Source organism: Lycorma delicatula, chromosome 3 (assembly GCF_047948215.1).
Source record: "Lycorma delicatula isolate Av1 chromosome 3, ASM4794821v1, whole genome shotgun sequence".
NCBI classification, from domain to species: domain Eukaryota; kingdom Metazoa; phylum Arthropoda; class Insecta; order Hemiptera; family Fulgoridae; genus Lycorma; species Lycorma delicatula.
In genome coordinates this window covers 136,145,138-136,166,027 of record NC_134457.1, presented here as the reverse complement: position 1 = coordinate 136,166,027, position 20,890 = coordinate 136,145,138, and the positions used below count along the sequence as shown (strand labels likewise).

General features: G+C 26.9%; 1 protein-coding gene across 1 annotated transcript in view; it reads left to right on the top strand.

Annotated features, from left to right (window-relative positions):
- slo (calcium-activated potassium channel slo) overlaps positions 1–20,890 on the top strand; it is a 537,563-nt gene that overhangs the window by 363,757 nt on the left and 152,916 nt on the right. The window contains exons 13-14 of the mRNA XM_075360629.1: positions 1,364–1,519; positions 7,948–8,024. Coding sequence (XP_075216744.1) covers positions 1,364–1,519; positions 7,948–8,024 — 233 coding nt within the window. The remainder of the gene's footprint in view (positions 1–1,363; positions 1,520–7,947; positions 8,025–20,890) is intronic.

Sequence of the window (20,890 nt, the reverse complement as noted above, 5' to 3'; positions counted from 1 at the left end):
ATCATTTGATAACTTGGTTAAAAGAGGTTCTACTGATCACATATTGTATTATATTTTGATTCATTTTACTATGAAAGTTACTGAAACTCTTAAAACTACAAATAAATTCAGAATTGATTTTAATAACATTATATTAACATATTTTGGTTTATAATAAGATATTTTCGTTGAGATGGGGTTCTTCTTTTGATGATTTTTAATCTTTTAAATTCTGATTAATTTTTTATAGATATTTATGCAAAATAAAAATTATAACTGTTATTTAAAAATCAGGTCATCGTATAACGAAATAATATCTTTTTAACTTACCATACCCAGCTGTCCAACTAATTATCAGCAACCACCATCTTGTGGACTGTCATCAGTAAACGTCAAAAATAACAGTATTGTTTTATTAAATTCTGTTGAGAAATTCAACATATTGCTGCATAGCAATATGTTGAATTGTTTGCAGTCTTGCTGGGTCTAATCGTATTATTTGCTATTTAATTCAAATATTTTAGTTCATGAAAAATTAAAGTTGGCAAATAATGTAATTGTTATTCATAATTAAGATTAAATAATAAACCAAATTTGTATTTGTGTACAAAAACAGCAATATATTAAAGAACACTTATGTAAAATAATCTAAATTTAATAAATTCAAATTAACTAGATCAGATTTCGACGGTGGGGTGTATTTGTCTTGTCAGTTATTTTCACTGAAGACCTTTCTACATTCTTTTTAATTTCTGAGTTTCAATTTTAATTTATTTATTCCTCAAGAATGATTAAAATCTCAGTCACTGACAAAGTGATTTATTGTGATTTTATGTGTCTTAAAAGTGCTTCATTATGATATATGACTTATTACCATTAATCTATAAAATGCACTTAATTTGTGTTTTGTGTATATTATCCTTCTTTTTTATTTAATGACCGAACAATATTGGATTACCTTATAGAACATTCATGTAAGAAAAGATACAAGTGGTAAGATTAACTTACTTTTATTACTAAGAAGCATTAATACCCACAAAAATTATTCCTTAGTGAAATCATATCAATAATATATCATTTATAACAGTAGGCTTAATCTACTGTTAAAATTGGATGATCAGTTAAAGGAAAATAAAAATATGAAAAGTCTTTTTGATTAATATTAGATTTTATAGATCTAGTACTAATATTTGCTTTTCGTTATAATATGAAACAGTATCTATATTTCATATAATATTAAATTTTATAAATGCATTGGTCAATATGTTGAATTATTTAAATTTTCAAAAATTTGTACACATATATATATATATACATTAAAGTTTAATTATTATTTACATAGTTATACAGATTAACTAATTATTTTTTCAATGTATACCATCAGGTTATGCTTCACAAAATTAAAACTTCTATTATTGGCTATTGAGATAAAGGGTGAAGATGGTAGTGATAGCAAGATATCAATAAATCCTCGTGGAGCAAAGATATCGGCCAATACACAGGGTTTCTTTATTGCTCAGTCAGCTGATGAAGTTAAAAGGTATTAAGTTTTTTTTTAATTTGAGTTATTAGGTCATAGATTTTTTATTAATGTGTATTGAGATTAGTGAAGAAGAGATGAAGACGAACAGTTGCAGTGCTTAGTAGTTAGCGCTGCAAATAGAATCATATTGAATGTTCACATCATATCATCATATACTTTTTAATTAAAGTACAACTATTCTGCACTGTCAATATAGTGCTGTTCAGTGATATGTTGGCAGGTTCAACAGGCTGAACTGCACCAGTAACATAGGCATTCAAATTTAAATAAAATTAACTACATCTTGTAAGGATTTATATTAGTCCTGAGATGTAGCAACATGATGTAAATCTGACTTTCAGTAATAAAATTAGTCTTAAGTAGTTTAAATCCTTATAACTAGCAGTGATAAAAAGTCTTTGCATAATATGATAAGTGTATACACAGTTACACCTCACTTGATTTCAGTTTTGCTGATATCTCATTTAATTTAGCGATAGTAAAAGTGGTCACAGTTTTTAAAAATTTGTCATGAAATTTTCACTCTATAAGGGTTTTTTTTACATAGTGAACTGTCAACAACTTCTTAACTTATATCATCTACAAACTCCTGCTTAAATTACTTCCTGATTATGTATATTTACATAATTTTTGTTTTACTTAATTTAAATATGTTTTTTTTTAAATTCTAATTATTACATCTCTGTGACATAAGTTCTTTTCCTTAGTTTGGTTTTCTAAATGACTGGGTTCTTTACTGTTTTTTTTTTGTTAGGTTTCTTTACAACCCTCTCTAGCATTGTTTATTTTTGCCATTATATGATATAGCTTGCAAAAGTTTTTTTTTTGATCTGCAGCTGTTTGTAAGTCATTAAAATAATAATATATTTCTGAATATCTTATGCTCTTTTAAAATTCACCTATAAAATTTTACTTCAAATTTAATATAAAAATTACTTCTATTATTTATGTCTATAATTTCTACAGTGTTCCATGTTACGTTATATAATATATTTATTTATTAAATGAAGATGATTGACACAATTTTTTATTTTTTTATTTTAACATGACTTTTGTTCTTTATTTTAATTTTTGTTTGGCCAAAAAATTATGTGTTTTGCACATAATAACATTGCAAATGCCTGCCTGTGTTTTGGAATTACCTAAGAAAGCATTAGCTGTGATTAGGAAGTTATAGGCAAATGGATTTAAATAAACCTTAACCAATCGAGTCATAACAATATTCAAGAAAATTAATTTTTATGAATATTTTTAGATGTAAATTCCATTTTTCTATTGAATCAGACTAAAATATCTTCAATTTTTTCATGTTTATTCATTTATAGAGGAATAACAGGCTGAGGCCCAGTAACAGTTACTGATGGATGATAATGAATTTTGTAGTGTGTGAAAGATGTAATGCCTTTACTGGGACTTAAACCCAGAACCTCAAATACATACCACTCTGCTACAGAGATCTGTGGAATAATCACTGTTATCTAAGTCTAAATCATATATTTTTATTATTTTCATTAACTCCTTTTAATGTGTTTAATAAATGTACTTGCATATTTTATTGACAAAACAACAATTTTATATTATGAAGCTGTTATTACATGGCAACATTAATATATTATTTTACAGTGTACTATTACTGACAAAAATCTTGTATTATAAATATTTATACAGAATGCCTCATTGGAACTGGTTAAACAGAGAAAGTTTCTGTATCAAAGCATGCTTTGCTATTGATGAACAGATGATCTTGTTAAAAAATTGTGTGAGGAAATAAAATAATTGGTTGTGTATATGCATTGATGTGGCTGGCAGAGTAATAATTTATTAAACTAAGCTCTAAGCTTAAATTTTCATTTTCTAGTTTCATTGACGCACAATATAAATAACTGGAACCAGGTAATCAGTGCTAACCCACTGGGTTGGTCTTGTGGTGAACATGTCTTTGCAAATCAGCTGATTTCGAAGTCAAGAGTTCCAGCATTTGAGTCCTAGTAAAGACAGTGACTTTTATACGGATTTGAATACTAGATCGTGGATACCGTGTTATTTAGTGGTTGGCTTTCAATTAACCACACATCTCAGAAATGGTCGACCTGAGACTGAACAAGACTACATTTTACTTATACTCATACATATCATCGTCATTCATCCTCTGAAGTAATACCTGATGGTGATTCTCAGAGGCTAAACAGGAAAAAGGAAGGTAATCAGTGCTGGAGTGTAAATAATTAAGAGAAATAGCGTAGTGAAAGTATGTAAGGTTAAATTAATCTCAATTTTGACATTGTCTATGTGATATTCAGTTCATTTAAATGTGGATTGGGCAGAACTCTTTATCATTACTCCATGCTGGTTTTTAAGTTTCTTTACTAGGGATTTTATGATTTTTTGTCACTGTCTGAATCAGCACTTCTGCTGTAGAATGTTTAACCAGTATCAAAGATTGTGTGGTTATCAGTTAATATGTCTGTTAATTATTATCAATCTTCATAATGTCTAATGGTTATAACTAATCTATATTTGTTTAATATAACATTAATTTTTGAATTTATAAAAATTTTTAATGGATGAAACATACAATTTCTTACTGAAATTCATGTATAATGAGATTGGTGAATTATGAGGAGAAACACAAAATAACCAGAATTTATTAATCCCTTTTTTACAAAAAACCTTCAATCCCATTTAAAATACTCTCCATCACAGCCAATACATTTGTCCAATCTTTTATTCCATTGGTCAAAACATTGTTTAAATTCATCTGTGACAGCATCTTTCTTGTATTTTTCTTAACTCTCATTCATATCAATAAAACTATTTCTTTTCATGTTCTTCATTCACGGGGAAAAAAATATCACAGGAGCTAAATCAGGTGAATAACACCACATCACTATGATTCCTTACAAGTAATAATGATCTTGGAAAAGAAATCTGGGTCGGTTTGGAGTTGTTCTTTCAAAGCACGGCGAGCTTCCAATTAACCATCTTTTTGCTTAGTAGTCAGGAGCTGGCACAAACTTTGCATCAACCCTTCTCACCTACAAATCTTCTGATAAAATTCACTGAACCGAGGTCCAGGTTACTCCAAACTACTTCTCGATTCCTTCAATGGTCTTCAAGCAAAATTGCCTGAATTTTTTTGTCATTTTCATCTGTTTGGGAAGTTAAAGGACGTCCAGAATGAGGTTGGTCATCAATCGACATTTCACCTTTTTTGAAACATGAAAACCATCTGTACACTTGAGTTTTCCCTATAGCATTATCTTTGTAAGTTGTTTTCAACATCACAATAGTTTTTACAGTTTTTCCTGAGTAGGAAGCAAACCTTCATGGCTGGGCTGTTCATTAGTGTGCCATAATAAACAATGAGAAGCAGGCGAAACAGCTTTCATAAAAAAAATCACTGTCACGGAAAATGTCTCTTGATGCTCTCCCAGCAGGAGAACTGCATATTATGGATGGAAACTCCGGCCAGCGCACATGATTCCAAATATTTTTGGGTTCCCTTGTACATATTTTTTTTAAATTGCTCAGTAAATTTTGAAAAAAGAAGTACTGTACATATATCGTCAATTAATAAATTTTAAATTGAAATGACAAGACTGATGATATATAGTTCTCTCATCAATAAGTCAGACATTTTATTAATTAAGGATATTCAAATTTCTTTTTTAAACTTGATTTCTTATGTTTTTGATCTGAAAAATCAAATGAAACAGTCTTCACATTGTATTTCCCGTAAATTTCCAACTAAAAACAGAAAAATTTGGTAACAAAACACATTTCTTTTTTAGGTTTTAAGTACAAAAACTTTGTAAAATGACTAATGAATGCAAAATTTTATTATAAAACTTGTAGAAAATTTATATAATAAAAGTTTCTGAAAAACAATAAAAAATCAAATTTTATTATTAAAAACAAAACAGAACAAAACTTTGAAACAATATTATGAATTTGTAAAAATTAAAAACAGCTGTTTTTAGTACAATAAATTTAAACCTTTAAAAAATTAGGTTGGCAACACTAACTATGCTTCAAAATTAATTTGAATACTAATCATACTGACTTGAATACTCCTATAAGTTTAGTTGTTTTTGACATAATTTTGATTGTTCCATTATTTCTGAGAATCAAGTTGTGTAGTGTTTTTTGTTGTTCTCTAAACTGTACCTAAATTTTTCCAATTGAATCTGAACTTAAAAAGTGAAATTCCTTGTTTTGAAAAATGCTGCATCTCTTTATTCATGCAAAATATGATGATATGATTTTTGTATATGGCATTTGCAATTTAAGAGCTTCAGCTCTGGTGGATTGATATTGACATAGTTTCTAATAATATCTTATTTCTTTTCTGTTTAGTCTCCAGAACCTCCATAAGGTATTACTTCAGAGGATGAATGAGGATGATAGGTATGAATGTAAATGAAGTGTGGTCTTGTACAGTCTCAGGTTGACCATTCTTGAGATGTGTGGTTAATTGAAATCCAACCACCAAAGAACACTGCTATCCACGATCTAGTATTCAAATCCTTATAACAGTAACTGCCTTTACTAGGATTTGAACCTTAGAACTCTCTTGTAATAATATCTGGATGAGTAGTTTCAAACTGTAAAGTATTTTGTAGAATTTTTAATAATCTTCTTTAGACTGGTACACTTCTCTGCGCTCATGTTTCATCTCTACGTTGACTGGAACATAGTGATGAAAGGGGAAACCTTCAAGTCATACAGCAAGTCCTACAAGAAGCACGCAAGAATTTCCACAACTCAACATTCCACAAAGTACAATATGGAGGACATTGCTTGCTCATTGCATTGTTATCATGCTCAGGAAGTTCACACATCCAGCTTGGTGACCATGCCAGACGACTGCAGTTTTGTCAATGGGTTAACAATAATTATCTCTTAATTCTGTTCGGCTATTTTCAGATGAAGCTACCTTTTCTTGTAATGGCATAAACAATACACAAAATTCTCATTGGTGACCTGAAGAAAACACATGCTGTAGTTGAATCAAATGTCCAGCAAAGATTTTCAGTGAATGTTTGGTGTGGCATGATCTATAACCAATTAATAGGCCATTTCACACTTGAACAATGTGTCATTGAGAGAAATTATCTGAAATTTTTAAACAATGAATTACTTACTGTACTTGAAAATTTCTCATTGGCAAAATGAATTGAAACGTATTAACAATATGATGGAGCACAAACACATTTCATGAATGAAGTAAGACAATTCTTAGAAAAAAATATACTAGTAAATGGATTGGATGAAGGGTGCCAGTAAATTGGCCATCTGGAATGTTGGACCTTACTGCCTTAGATTACTGTTAATGGGGATGGATGGAATGCAAAATTTACAAGCAAAAGGTTGAGACATGTGATAGATATACTGATAGCTCGCATTCTCAGTGCTGCTCCCCTCATCAAGGAAGGTAAAGATATCATTAGGTTGGTGACAGAAAATGTAAGAAGTGAGTTGAAAAGTGGATCGATATCAGCGACGGAATTTTCGAACATTTATTGTAAATTCATACAGTATAAACTACAGTGAGTATTTCTTTAAAAGTAACTTAAAAGTATTTTAATTTTTCAAAGATCTTCATTTAGTGCAGTAAAAATAACTGTTTTTAATTTTTAATTACAAGAGATACAGTTCGAAGACGTACCAAGTCAAAAAACATAAAAAACCATCATCCTGATTCGTGTAGGGGAAGATACCCACTTTGTGATGATCCTGGTTGCCACACCACCCCCTCCTAGCCCTGATGGACTTTACCGGAGTTTGCCTTTTAGATCCACTAAATTTGGTAACAACAGCCTCCGTCAGGATGCCACTGATGCAAATACCTTGGCAGATATTTCCATCAGTGTATTTATACAATCTACTATTGATTTTGTATGGCCTTTTCCAATCTTGACCACCTATTATAACTTATAACCCTCAACTATCAAATTATCTGACCATGGAAGCGCAAGGTCTAACATCCCTGCACCTTCCTCTAACACCAAAGGTTTCACAAAAACTCTTCTTACATTTAACTTCAATTAGATTATGTACTCAGATCATTACTTGATTAAGTATTTAAACACCAAAAAGAAACCATCAGGTTTACCCCTTGCATAATGTCTTAAAACTTTTAGTATGACCTCATTTCATCTAGGAAGTGAAATCCAGGCAAAATATTTTTCTAGTCTTAACTTGATAATAAGTGTCTTTGGACAGACAAATGTTTGTATGAACTTTTTTTTATTTTAAGCTCATGAATCAGTTTCAAAATTATTTCCCTTTCCTACTCATTCACTCTGTATATGAATCTTGATGTGATAAGACATATACAAAATATTTTACTTTGATGCAATATCTCATTTAAAAATTTGACTTGAACATTTGAATAAAAACTGATTTTTTTACTTTTGTTTCAGAGCATGGTTTTACTGCAAGGCTTGCCATGAAGATATAAAGGATGAAACATTAATCAAGAAATGCAAATGCAAAAACTGTGAGTGTCTGCTGTTTTTTATAATTATTTTTTTAAATATTAATTTCTATTCAGTCTATTTGCTGCTCTTATTTAAGTATTGTTACTTTATATTATTATTGATATTATTATTATATTATATTATTATATTATATCATATTTATTATTATACTATATTATTATTATTATTATTATTATTACTACTAGTAAAGTATTGAAAGTGTTATGTCATGTTATGTTTTAGCTATTATTATTATTATTATTATTATTGTCATTGTCATTGTATTATTCTCTTTTTCTGATGTGATTGTCCAGGTTGTGTTGAATCAGTTTCAGTTAATTTCTTGTATTGTTTCTTATCAAGTTTCAAGTTTAGTTGCTGACCAAGGCTGCTGTTGCTGCATTCATTCTTATACTTCAATTAAAAAGAAATGTTATAAATAGTTTTTTGTTTTTTTATTTGTTTCTTATATTTTCTTATATTTCATTCATTATCATTCATTGTTTTATATAATGTGTCGGATAATAATTATAAAAAAATGAAGTTTGTCGACGAGTAAGTTGCATTGTGGTTAAAAGTTAATATAGCTTAGGATGGGTAATGTTTTGAATACTAGAATTTGCTGAGTTGTTTATTTTGTGATTTCTTTGTAACTCATTTGTTACAGACTGTTTTATTAGTTGCATTTAATTATTAATTAAATTAATATTTTAATCTGAAATATATATATTTCATATTGTAACTATTTTACTTGTATATGTAATGCATCTAAAGGCAAACTTTTGAAAGCTTTTATAATCTTATTGATTAATTAATATAATTGAAGTTTATTGTTTCATTTAGGTATCATATTTAATAATATTTATTTTTCTGTTAATTGAATGGATAAAAAATATACAGTAGACTATTTAATTAATTAATATAACTTTTATTTCCCTCCTTTTTTTCATCTGCTCTGTTAATATACAGTATGAAGCACCTTAAACTATATTATGAAATTATATTTCTGTAATGATTTTCATTTATTACATTTTTTTAAATATACTTAACTGATTTTCATATAAAAGAATATTATGTGGTATTTCATGCTTTATAATTTTTTTTCATGAAGAGGTAAGTTAACTAAGCTCAGAATTGAAAAATACTTAATTATTTCTGAAATTTTAAGTATTTAATGTATTAGTAATTTATAGTGACATTTTTCATTGTTGCAGTGAATGCAATAAAATCTGATGGAATCAAAACATTTTAGAATAATTCTTTTAAATCTTAATTTCATTTAATGATATTTAGTGTTTATGTGACTGTTATCTCACCGACTAATCCCATAATTACTTCCAAATATGTTCTGAAACATCTAGGTTAACTGTTTTAATTAAAAGGTTCATTTGTTGGCTGTTCAAGATTTTATTCTTAGCAAATTCATGTTTTTACTTTATATAATTTGTTTGATATCTGCCCATGATTAAAAACCAGGAGGTGCAATAACAGAATACATTAGAACCACTGTTTCTAGCCACCTGTTGTGATTAATCTTTGTAAATACTTTTCATTAAAGAAATTCCAGGTACTTAACAGTGTTGGAAGTAGTGTCTACTTAATAGATTGTTAATTTACATTATTTCATTTTGTGGTTTGCAAAATGTTCCAGCATTTCGTCAACATATGTCAAACCAACTAAATTCAAACTTTTCACCAAAGAAGATTAACATGTGTGACTCATTACCATTAAACATTTTGTTCGGACACTATTAAAAAAAACTTAACATTTTAAAATTTGCTTGTTTTGTGAATATTGTTGAAGTTAAAACATTCGTTACGCTTTTTAATATACTTTGCTTGAATAGTAAGAATTTGAGTGTCGGTTTTAAATGTAACAGGATTTTACATTCTTAATAGAATGTTAGTTGTTCTTTGTTAAAAGTGATGGTAAAGCATATTAAAGAGTACTGTTTCAGTGGTTTTATTTTAATTTTTCTACCAGGGTTTTCTTCATTAATTTCTTATTTTGAAATCAACTATGACTTTATATATACTATAATGATATTGTAGTATTATTGTCAATAGAATTCATCAGTACATTATAAAAGGCATATTTATTTTCAGTTAATAATAGCAGTTATTACATTTTTTCCTTAGTAACTATTTTAACATTTAAAGATAATTATGGAAAAATCAGATAGATAATCTTTATGCACAATTATAATTAATCAGTAGGCTTAAATACATGATTAAGAGGTTATGGTATTATTATTATTATGGGGATCTATTAAGTTATTTATTTATTATTCGTACATTAGGTGATTAAAATGTATGATCAGGTCTTTGCTGCTATTATTTTTTTTATTGCCTTAACATTCATCTTGTTGATGTTTGAAAATTTAGTTGAACAATTGTTTGAAGAAAAAAATACAAGAGATGAAAAACTTGCTTTTAAATTTTTTTTTTTTTGTGTTAATTTTTAAGCCTTTGTTTATGTTTTAATATTTTTAGTATTCCCTCTTATATTCAGTAATTGAAATTATCATTAGTGGAGTTATGATTTATTTCATTAATTTTTTTTATGCAGAATAATTGATTTATGAATGCTGGTAACAAAAAATTTCTGCTGAGGAGGTTTACATTTCATATTATCAGATTTATTTCATATTACTAGCTGATTTGTTAATTAAATTATTAAATATAAATTAAATGGTTTTATTTTGCTTATTCTGCAGTTTTATGTTAGGGAGATGACAAATTTTGTCTAGTTTGTTTTGAAAGTGTGTTTTTTGTAGTTGTAAATTTTTGGCTGATTTTCTTCTCATTTCTTTTTCATTTATAAAATAATTTTAGTATAAAACTTGTTTATTCAGTTGTAAAGGTAGATTAATAATAGAAAGTTTTCTCATCCATTGTAAGTTAAGAAAACAATTAGAAGTCTGAAATGGATATCTTCGTGGTTTACTCAGCTATTTTGAGTATAAAAATGAAAGGGAAGTTAATTAATGAAAGGGAAGTTTAGTCATATTGATAGCCATATAATCCTCCATGTGTAACATTTTTTTGAAATAGGGAATTCTATCCATTTTATTATTATAAAGCCATTAGTCTATAATAACTTGTACAATAACTAAATAAAGCTTTATTAAAAAAATAAATTAATAAAAGCAAATTCATATTTCTTATGAAAAATAGTCCTGTTCATTTCTGTAGGAAGAAAAATTTCACTCATAATGCAATAAATGAATTGCTTCATGGATTATTATTTACTTACTTCAAGTCACATTTTCTGTATGTAAAACAGTTCTGAAAATTTTTATTTTGATATCACACTTTGTAATCTGTAATGATATTTTATTGTCATAGAAATTAATTTTACTTTTTGGCAGATATTAATGAAAACTGTTTGAAAATGCCTTAAGTTAATATTTAGTAACATGTCATTAAATGTGAGTATTAACATTAGAGCTGCCTGCTTATATTTTTTTCTAATTTCTTAATGCTTTATCTTACATTTTCCTTATTTTAAATAGGGCAGAAAGAGATGAAACCACGTATATTTGAAAATATTCATTGTTTTATGGTGAATTTAAAAAAAATAAATTGATCTAAAATAAATTTGAATTTAAAATAATGATATAAAACTTTAAAGAGAGTTGAATAGTAGTAAATGATAAGAAAGGGAATGTATTGTGCTGTTTCAGAATTTCAACTGTTAAAATCTCTGTAAAAATGTGTATGTGTCACGTGTTAGAATTTTATGAACAGAATTTGTTTCATTTGAACAGATAATATTTAAGAGAAATTAGACCAAGATTATTGGTGTCAAAGTAAACGCCTATGTGATTTTGGCAATGTACTGAAAGTTAGTTTGCATGGTTATAACAGTATAACCTGGTGCTGCCAGAATGGCCACTTGGATTGGCTATTTTTCATTATATTTTTAGGTAAATCTAAGCATCCCTGTTGTAATTTTGAATATTTTCATACGTGGATGTTTGATAACTGACTACCTAAATAAGGAAATACCAAAACTAGAGTTTACAAAACGACATTATTGACACTAATAAACAACAGTTCTGTTACGAGTTCTCTATAACAATTAGTGGAGAATGCTTAGAGTATAGCTTTATGTAGTGGTTGTGAGAATAATTTAGTGAGTTTTATTGAGTTATTGCCAAGTAAAATTAATTACAAGTTTTATTTATAGGTTTGATAGGGATATAGAAAACAGTGCCATAGCTATGGAAATTCACTAAAAATGAGTAAAAAAAATAAATTGTTCTTGGTGTTATAATATGTTAGGAGAAATTTTCCTAAAAAAAAATGAATGGGAAAGGGGAATTTTTTTTTTTAAATTGTAAGATAAAAACTGTATGCATATACTGAGCTTAATATAAAGTGGGGTTATATTTGCAAAATTTTGAGAAAATGGATCCCAAAGAGGCTATCTACCCCACTCCTTGGAAATATTGATGCCAAACTTTTACCGACAAATTGCCCTGTATATACCAGTCTGTGTGCAATCAAAATTGGTTTATCCAGTCAAAAGTTATTAAGCTTCAAACGTGCCAACACATGTACATTTGCTCATGTTCATGCATACCTCTAGAGCTATTATACTAGGAAAGTAAGATTTTGTTTTCAGAACAACTCTTATATGCTGATAGACTGAAAACTGACACTGAAAGTGAATTTCATTCATTACTGAGCAAACATTATGAAAAGTGGCTGCAAACATCATGAAGTAATAAGCTGCATCCAGGTCTCCACTTTCAAGACATATTTTGAAAATAATAATAAATTGAAAATAAAAGTAGATCTGAATATTTTGTAATCTTTGTTTTGTAGTGTGTGAAAATAGTCCAAATGTGTATTATTGGAATTTGGATAATGTTTTTGAAACTACTACTATTTTTCTGAAACTACTATTTATTTTTGAAATTACTATTTTTCTGAAACATCTTTGTAAAAAGTAAAGATTTATAGAATTATCAGTTAAATCAGTTAACTATTACACACTAAACAAGTAAAGGATTTTTGTGATTTAATGTTTCTTATATTTACATTTCATACACTAATAGTATGACAAGATTAAAGGTCTGCTTTACATTCCTTTTCACTTAAATTTTTTATAAATATCTATCTCTTTTTTCTATACTTTTGTATGTATAAATTAGGAAATGCATATTCCCAAATAAATGCACTTTAGCCTCAAGTTGTAAATAGATTTACCAAAGATGTATTCAGTGTTAAAAATCTTTGGCGTAAATTAGCTGCATAACAGCATAAAGTGTGATGAAAAATATACCTAAAGTTTAAAACCCAAGTTTCAGACATTAAATTCAGTTTTAATCAGTACAAAGTATTAAATACAAAAAACCTTTCTTAACACCTTTTGAACACTAAATTCCAAAATACTAATTAAAGGGAGAGTGGGATTTATTTTTTTGTTTTGAGTAAGTATCTAGTTAAAAGATTTTTTGTGTGAATTAGGTAATTCTATAAGACATAACTCATCTTGTAGTCCTTTTCTATAGTTGCTATTATCTATTATTTACTACCAACAAAAAATTGCTGTACGAACTTACAAATTTCTTTAATGTCTATAAGTATAAATCATGGCTTATGTTAATATCAGATTACATTATTTGTAACAAAAAAATTACTGCAGGCTATATTTATTTTTGGAATGTAATACAAGACTATTAATATCAAGAGTAAAACAACACCTACTTTATCAATACCTAATTTAACCTTTTGAATTCCAAATTTGTTTCTGAAAAGTAGATTATGACCATTTCCATAGGTTTTACTGTATTCATAGTATTTTCAATTTTAAGAAATATTGTTTATAGTTTTCTTCTAAATATTCATAATATTATTTTCCATCTTGCTCAACATTTAAAATTTTTTAAATTTTAACTTTATTGCATTAACTGTATTGCATTTCTGAGAAAGTTTGGCTAGAGGTAATAAATGTGTGATTATGACTGAACTTTTTTATACAATGAATTCTCATTACATTCAGAATAGTAAAACTTCAGTTTTTTTATAAAGTTATAAATCTTAGTATTTACATAAATTTGGAATAGTAACAGTGTTTTTTTTTGTTGTGTTAACATGATTTTTTTAAATATATTTTTTGCAGTGTTAGTTAGAATTTTGTCATTAAGTAGACTTTGTTGTGAATTGTTCAAGTAATATAAAGATCAGTTAGTTCATTTTGAAATGTAAAATTAAATTATTTAATGTGGTACTAAATTACTGATATCTGTATAGAAAAATGGCATTTAACTTTGCTTCCTACAGTTTCCATAAAATACTTTATAGATTTTCTTTATTTTTCTATATACGTGTTCTTTTTGTCAATTATGTAACTGTGCTGGAAATAATTTTTGAACTGTATACAATATTTTTAATTAAATGTTCATTACTTTATATAATATTTATAATCAGTATACTAATGCACTTTATCATCTGTTTCATGATTTTGTTTCAAATATTTTATTTGTTTATTATTAAAAAAAGATATTTGAGATATATATATCTATATTATTATTACTATAGCTTTCATAGAGTGGATTGGAATATGAAGTCTGACTATAGCCAAGAGGCAATTTACCACTAGTTGAAACAAAGTCCTTGAAGAAGTCCATAAGGGAAGGAGCTGTCACACTGGCTAAAAGATTGTGCAAGCATAGCACTACAGGTGCAGCAATGGTGGCAGCTGACAGATTTCTGATGGTACCTATTCAGGAAAGAAAAAAAAGGGTTGTTAGAGGGGTGATTCATTCAACTCATAAGGGATAGTTTGAAAATGTGAGGTAGTTTTACTGCATTTCTAAGGATCATCAGCACTTATTATAACCATAAAATTATCTTTGATTTTTATTCTGTATTTTTGTTAATGTGAATTTTTATTTGTTCAACTTTTATGAAGAGATTAAATGCAGATTCAGGAATACTTTATAGGGTTTTAGGAATAAGCTAGTTCATTTTTGCAATTATGTTAAAAAATATATATTTTAGCAATTATTTTTCTGTGAACCTGTTGGCTTATTTGGTCGGTACTTTCGACCAGATATTGATACATATTTCTAATATTGTTGTAAAAAGAAACATTTATATATTCGAACATATTATTTTAAAAGTTGTTAATAATGAAATGTAGAACATGTACTTCTACATTCAGTAAGAGCTCATTGTATACTGTCATCAGTTAGTTTTGCTTATTGGGCATATTGTTCATTGTTCTGTTTATTACTCTTTGATTATCTTCTATTATCTGCCTGTGATTGAGTTGGAATCATTCTTAAACTGTTCGCTTTTCACAGAAAAATGTATTTTAAATGAACCTTTATTTTTGTGGTAGCTTAAAACATCTCAATGGAAAAAAGAGGAGATTTCTATGGGTAATAGTGAAATGGAGACATTCTGTCCTCTGTTATTTAGAACTAATATGAACATTCAAGGGGAATTTCTGAAGTTAGGTACAATTGATATAAATCATTCTGTTCCAGTTGCCTTCAACTAGGTACTATAATGAAGCTTATTTATTTTTCAATATAGCTTCCAAGATATTTAAAAAATTTATTAATTTAACATTACTCTAGTTTCAAAATACCTTCAGGATACAGATTTATACTCTTGTGAATCAAAAAACAGTTCCTTTTTTTACTTCTTCATCAAATGAAAGCTCCTAAAAGCTATTTCTTATGCTTTCAAAGAAGTGGATACCAGTTAGTGTGAGGTCAAGAATTTTCCTGTTCATTTTTCTAATTTCCTGGAATGAGTACATATGTTAACTGACAAACATGGATGTAATTTTTTGCAGAAAGATTGTTTTGGGACTAGCTTGGAAATTATGTTGAACAAAAGAATGGAAAAGAATTTTCATTTGTTTATTTTTACTCTTACTTTACTTTTATTGTCCTCAAAGTATGTGCTTTTTATAAGCACTCATTTGTTCAACATAATAGTATTCTTCATAGTATATGCTTGACAGCTTTCATAATGTAAATTTTAAAAGCAAAACTTGTAGAATCATGATATAATTTGGCAATGTTTAAGTGATAGAATAGCTGGTTATAGAGTTTTCTGTTATATAATTTCTTTATGTATAATTCTGAAGGGAGGAGTGCCTTGGCATAATTGCCTTATGGTTGATATCAAGCAGTAATTGCGTAACTTGACACAATTTTTTTTCTCTACTTTAAAGTTTCTGATGAATGCTCATAAAAAGACAGTTATATTTACTATGATTATATTTTTAATTCAGTTAAAAAATAGTTAAAATTTGTATCATAATATTTCAATTTTTGTTTCCCTAAATGTATTAAATGAAACTAACGTATATTTTTTGACTTATTATTGTGTGGTGATCTAGACATTTAATGAAATTTAATAGGAGATGAATATTATTGTAATATCTTTTAATTTAGTATGATATTTATAAAAATTCTATTATGTATTATTCTTTTTTCATTGCACTTACCTCACCAAAGCTTGTAGATTAATCTTGTGATTTATGTTTTTTCTCTTTTCTTTTAAAGTAATTAGTGTAAGGTTTTGAATTGTGGATTTGTGGGCTGTGGTTGTTGCTGGTCCCTTGCACTAATAAAAATGCAATGTCATACTTTCCTTTTCTATATACAGCTATCTGAATATGTATTGTATATAAAGTTATGTATATACATTCTTGTATTTTATTGTGAATTATATTAATTTTAATATGAAGAAATTGTTTTCATTAAATATGGATCATGGAAATAAATAATGCATTTCTTAAAAGAACTTCTAGTTTTCAGAATTTATAATATAGCTTACTGAATGAAGCAGTATTACTTTATCACCTAAACTTGAAAAAGCTGAACTTTATAAGTTTTTTTTTTGCTTTTGTGATTCTCTTTTTGTAATGGAAATTTTTAAAGACAAAAAGTATTTATTAGGTTATTATTTACAAGGATTTTCTGATATTATATTGCTCATAAGTATTGATTTTAGCAGATTGCGTTTCATTATTGAAGCTCCAACATTTTCAACTTTCATTTAATGACAGTGGGAGTAATAACGGCAAGTAAAATAATCATTAATAATAAAATTTGTTTTATTTTGGATTACAGCAAGCAAAGTTTTTTTTATAGTGTGATTATTTTGTTTTTGTTTGTATAGTATGCATGATTGTGGAAAAATTTTCTGATTATTTTTGTCAAAAGAAGAAAGAATTAATTAGGAGCACAATTTGATGTGTCCCATATTTAAGAAAAGAATAAATAAATACTTCCAGTAGTAAATTATAACTAATTTTTATTAGTAAATAAAATTGCTTGTGATAAGTAATTTTGCTTAATTTATTGGAGTTATTTCATGCTTTTGCGATTGAAAACTGTTTGAAATTATTGTAATTTTCACTGTTTATAAAAGTAGCCATTATGACGGGCTATTTTTAAGTTCGTGCATGAATTTGGTCTTTGGGGAAGTGTTTGTAAAATTAATGAAATATAATATTTCATATTGGGGTTTTTATACTGCTTTACTGCTATTTATATATATTTTTTAATTAGTTCTTTATTTTAGAAATTGAAGTACCATCTCCTTTCTTCACAAAGGTAAAACTGGATTCATTATATTTTTTAAATGATTTTTTATTTATTTAACTTTTTCCTTTAATTTAAATTTATTGAACTGTATGTACAAATTACGACATCTTAAAATTAAACACCATTTTTAATATTTATTTTGTAATTTATTTTGTGAAAATAATAGTTTTAATCAATTTTTTTTTCTTTTATTTCTTATTGAAACTAAATCAGAATTGCTGTAGATGTTGCAGGGTACATATATCACTTTGTTCATGAGGTAAAAGCATATTATTCTTGAATACAGTTTTTTTTTTAGATCACTAGTACTTTTAATTCAACTTTTTACATCAGTAGACATTAAGAATTAGATTGATAAAAGAGTTATGTTTTTTAGAGGTGTTTTTTTTCTTTTTTTAAAAAAAGAAGAAAATTGAAATCAATGGGATTTTTTTTCTATTCACTGTGCTTGGTGTGGTTTATAATTATTTTCGTTGTATTATGGGATTGAAATTGGTATATTTTGTAAACAAAAACAAAGATTTTTTTTAAAAATGTGTGTAAATAAAAAGTATGTTTATGTTTAACTCTGAAAATATGCTTTATTTCAAGAGATATTTTTATGATACCATCTCATTCAACTTTTTTCTGCAAATTACACATTTTATTTTTAATCATAAATTATACTTTACTTATTTCTGTAAATTTTATTTTAAAGTTGTGAAATTGTTGTTACTTCAACTGGTTAAATTGAAATAATTATTCAGAAATAAAGATTTTTGTTTAAAATTCAGAATTTTTTTTGCCTCAAACGTTTTGTCATGTTATAGCATTTATATCATAATTTTGATGTTTTTATTTAGCTGAACGAGCATTGAACGCAAAGAAAATGAAGTAGTGTTTCTACATTGCATTGAAACTGTATGAAAATCTGATATCAGAGTTTTTGTATACTGCTAACTTTTTATTGTTTCTCTTAATGTACAATAACTATCAATGGAATTAATCTTGTGGCTAAATGAGTATTTGTTACTTCCTTGTATTTAATTTTTCAAGTAATAGTTTTTTTAAAGATTAGTTTTTGAAATAAATGTAATTTTAAGTTGTTTAATCTTCATGTAAGTATACATTATTTCTTTATGAGGTTAGCCTATAATTTTTTTAATCTTGTCATATAAAATCAATTTAAAAAATTTTTAATTATTTCCTTAAAAAAAATTAGAAAATAAAATAAATAAATTGCGAACATTTGCAATTGTGAGTAATTATTTATTTTATTGATGAATGTAGTAGAATAATAAAAATTATAATTAAAAAAATAAAAATAAAACAGTTTGTAATTATTACTTACAAAATGTGAGTTACTCAAATTTTATTATATATTTTATCAGTGAGTACACATTCATTTACCTACCTCTCCTAAAATTTTTCTTTTTTCCTAAAACCAATCCAATCAGTTTAGTGTGACTCAAACCCCAGTTTGAGGATTTCTTTTGGATGAAAGTGTAATCACAAATAAAACAAATAATAATTGCAGAGAAGTACATGCTTTCATTAATTAATTAATTAATTAATTTATAACTGTCTTTAAAACCTATCACTCAAAATTTTTTAAATTGTTTCTGTTCTCTAAACAAAAAATCTGATTTATAAAAGAATTTTTAATTTTAAAACACTAAGTATTTATTTTAAGTAAAGCTTTATTGATGGCAATAAAAGGATTCGTCTAAAATAGTTTATTATAGGTCAATATTTTTCTTTTTTTTTTTTAAGTTGTTTTTATATGTTTAAAATTATTCATCTAAATTAATTCAAATTCTGAGGACAGGATTGAACTGATTTTTGACATTTAAAAATTTTTTCATTGATTAATAGTAGGATATATAATTTTTAATATAGTTATAATACTTTTTTTTTGGAAGTGATGGTGGCAGATGTTTTTTGCAGATGTTGGAATGTTGATGATGCAGCAAGGGATGGTGAAAGGCGACTTGAGCCAGAATTATATTGATGGTACGATAGTGCTTAATAACAAACAGTTGTAATTGTTATTGTTCTCTTCTTGCTAGCTCGCCCAGCCCGTCCCGCCCGTCGCCAGCTTTACCTTGTTTCGCTGCGCCATAACGCCGTGAATTTTTTTTTTTTTTTACATGTATTAAATATCATAATTATGCTTTTATTCATCCAAATAAATTACCACTCATTCTGACTAAAGTTTAGTAAACATTTTCATAACTTTTGTAAGTTTAGAATTTGTTCTATTCTTTCCATGAATAGAAATTTGATGTATTGGAATACATTACTTAAAATATGCATATTGTTTTATATGATTTACTTTTAATCAGTTTATTAATGCAACTCCTTTGTGTGTTGGCTGTTCTTTATCATTCAGTCTGTTAAAACTGCTGGATAAGCACAAAACTCAAAAAAGGTTTGTATTTATGCATCTGTTTTGACTAAAAATGAGATATTCAGTAGCAGGTATATTCCTTTATAGAAGTTAATCTTATTTCAGTGGCTGAGCAGTAATTGTTCCTTTTTTCTACTGAAGTGCTGTTAATTATCGCCTGGAGACTTATTTTTTAAAGTCAAGTTACCATGAAGTTTTATACTTGATTTTTCTCGTTCATTATTTCTCAGTTTTGATCGATTATTTAATTTATAAACTTATATTTTGATCTTATTAGAAAAAACACATAAATGATTGGGAAAGAACCATTCATTTTTATCCATAATTTGTTTAATATTCCCAGTGCTGTATTAATTATTTTGTTTGCATCTTTAAAAAGATTACTTCCATATTTTACTACTGTAAGCCATGATAACAAAATTTTATTATTAACGCTAAGATAAAATTTTATAACCTCTTCCATTAGGTTTTCTTTGGTTAACATATAGTAAAGTAATTACAATTTTATTAATAATCATAAGTATAATATTGTCAGAATTGTGTGGTGATTTATTGAATTGTTGAGTAATGGCAATTTTATTGGCAGTTTGATTTGTAGTACCCTGCCCTACTCACCAGATAGACTCACACGCTGCTTGCTAACTCGCCCGCCGTTGAGAGACACTTTTTGTTTTCGTTTTTTTTTTTTTTGTTTTTATCTAATACCTAATTCGTTAAAAATATACATCTAACTGAGTCAGGGCACACCAACTGTTTAAATGGATCTTTTTAGAATTATTTTTATTACAGAACTATAATAAAATACAGTAATTAAAATTTAACAAAAATGAGCACAAGGAATAAAATTATTATTAATTTTTTATCATATTTGTATTACAACTTATAAAAATGATTTTACTAGTAAAATGTCTTT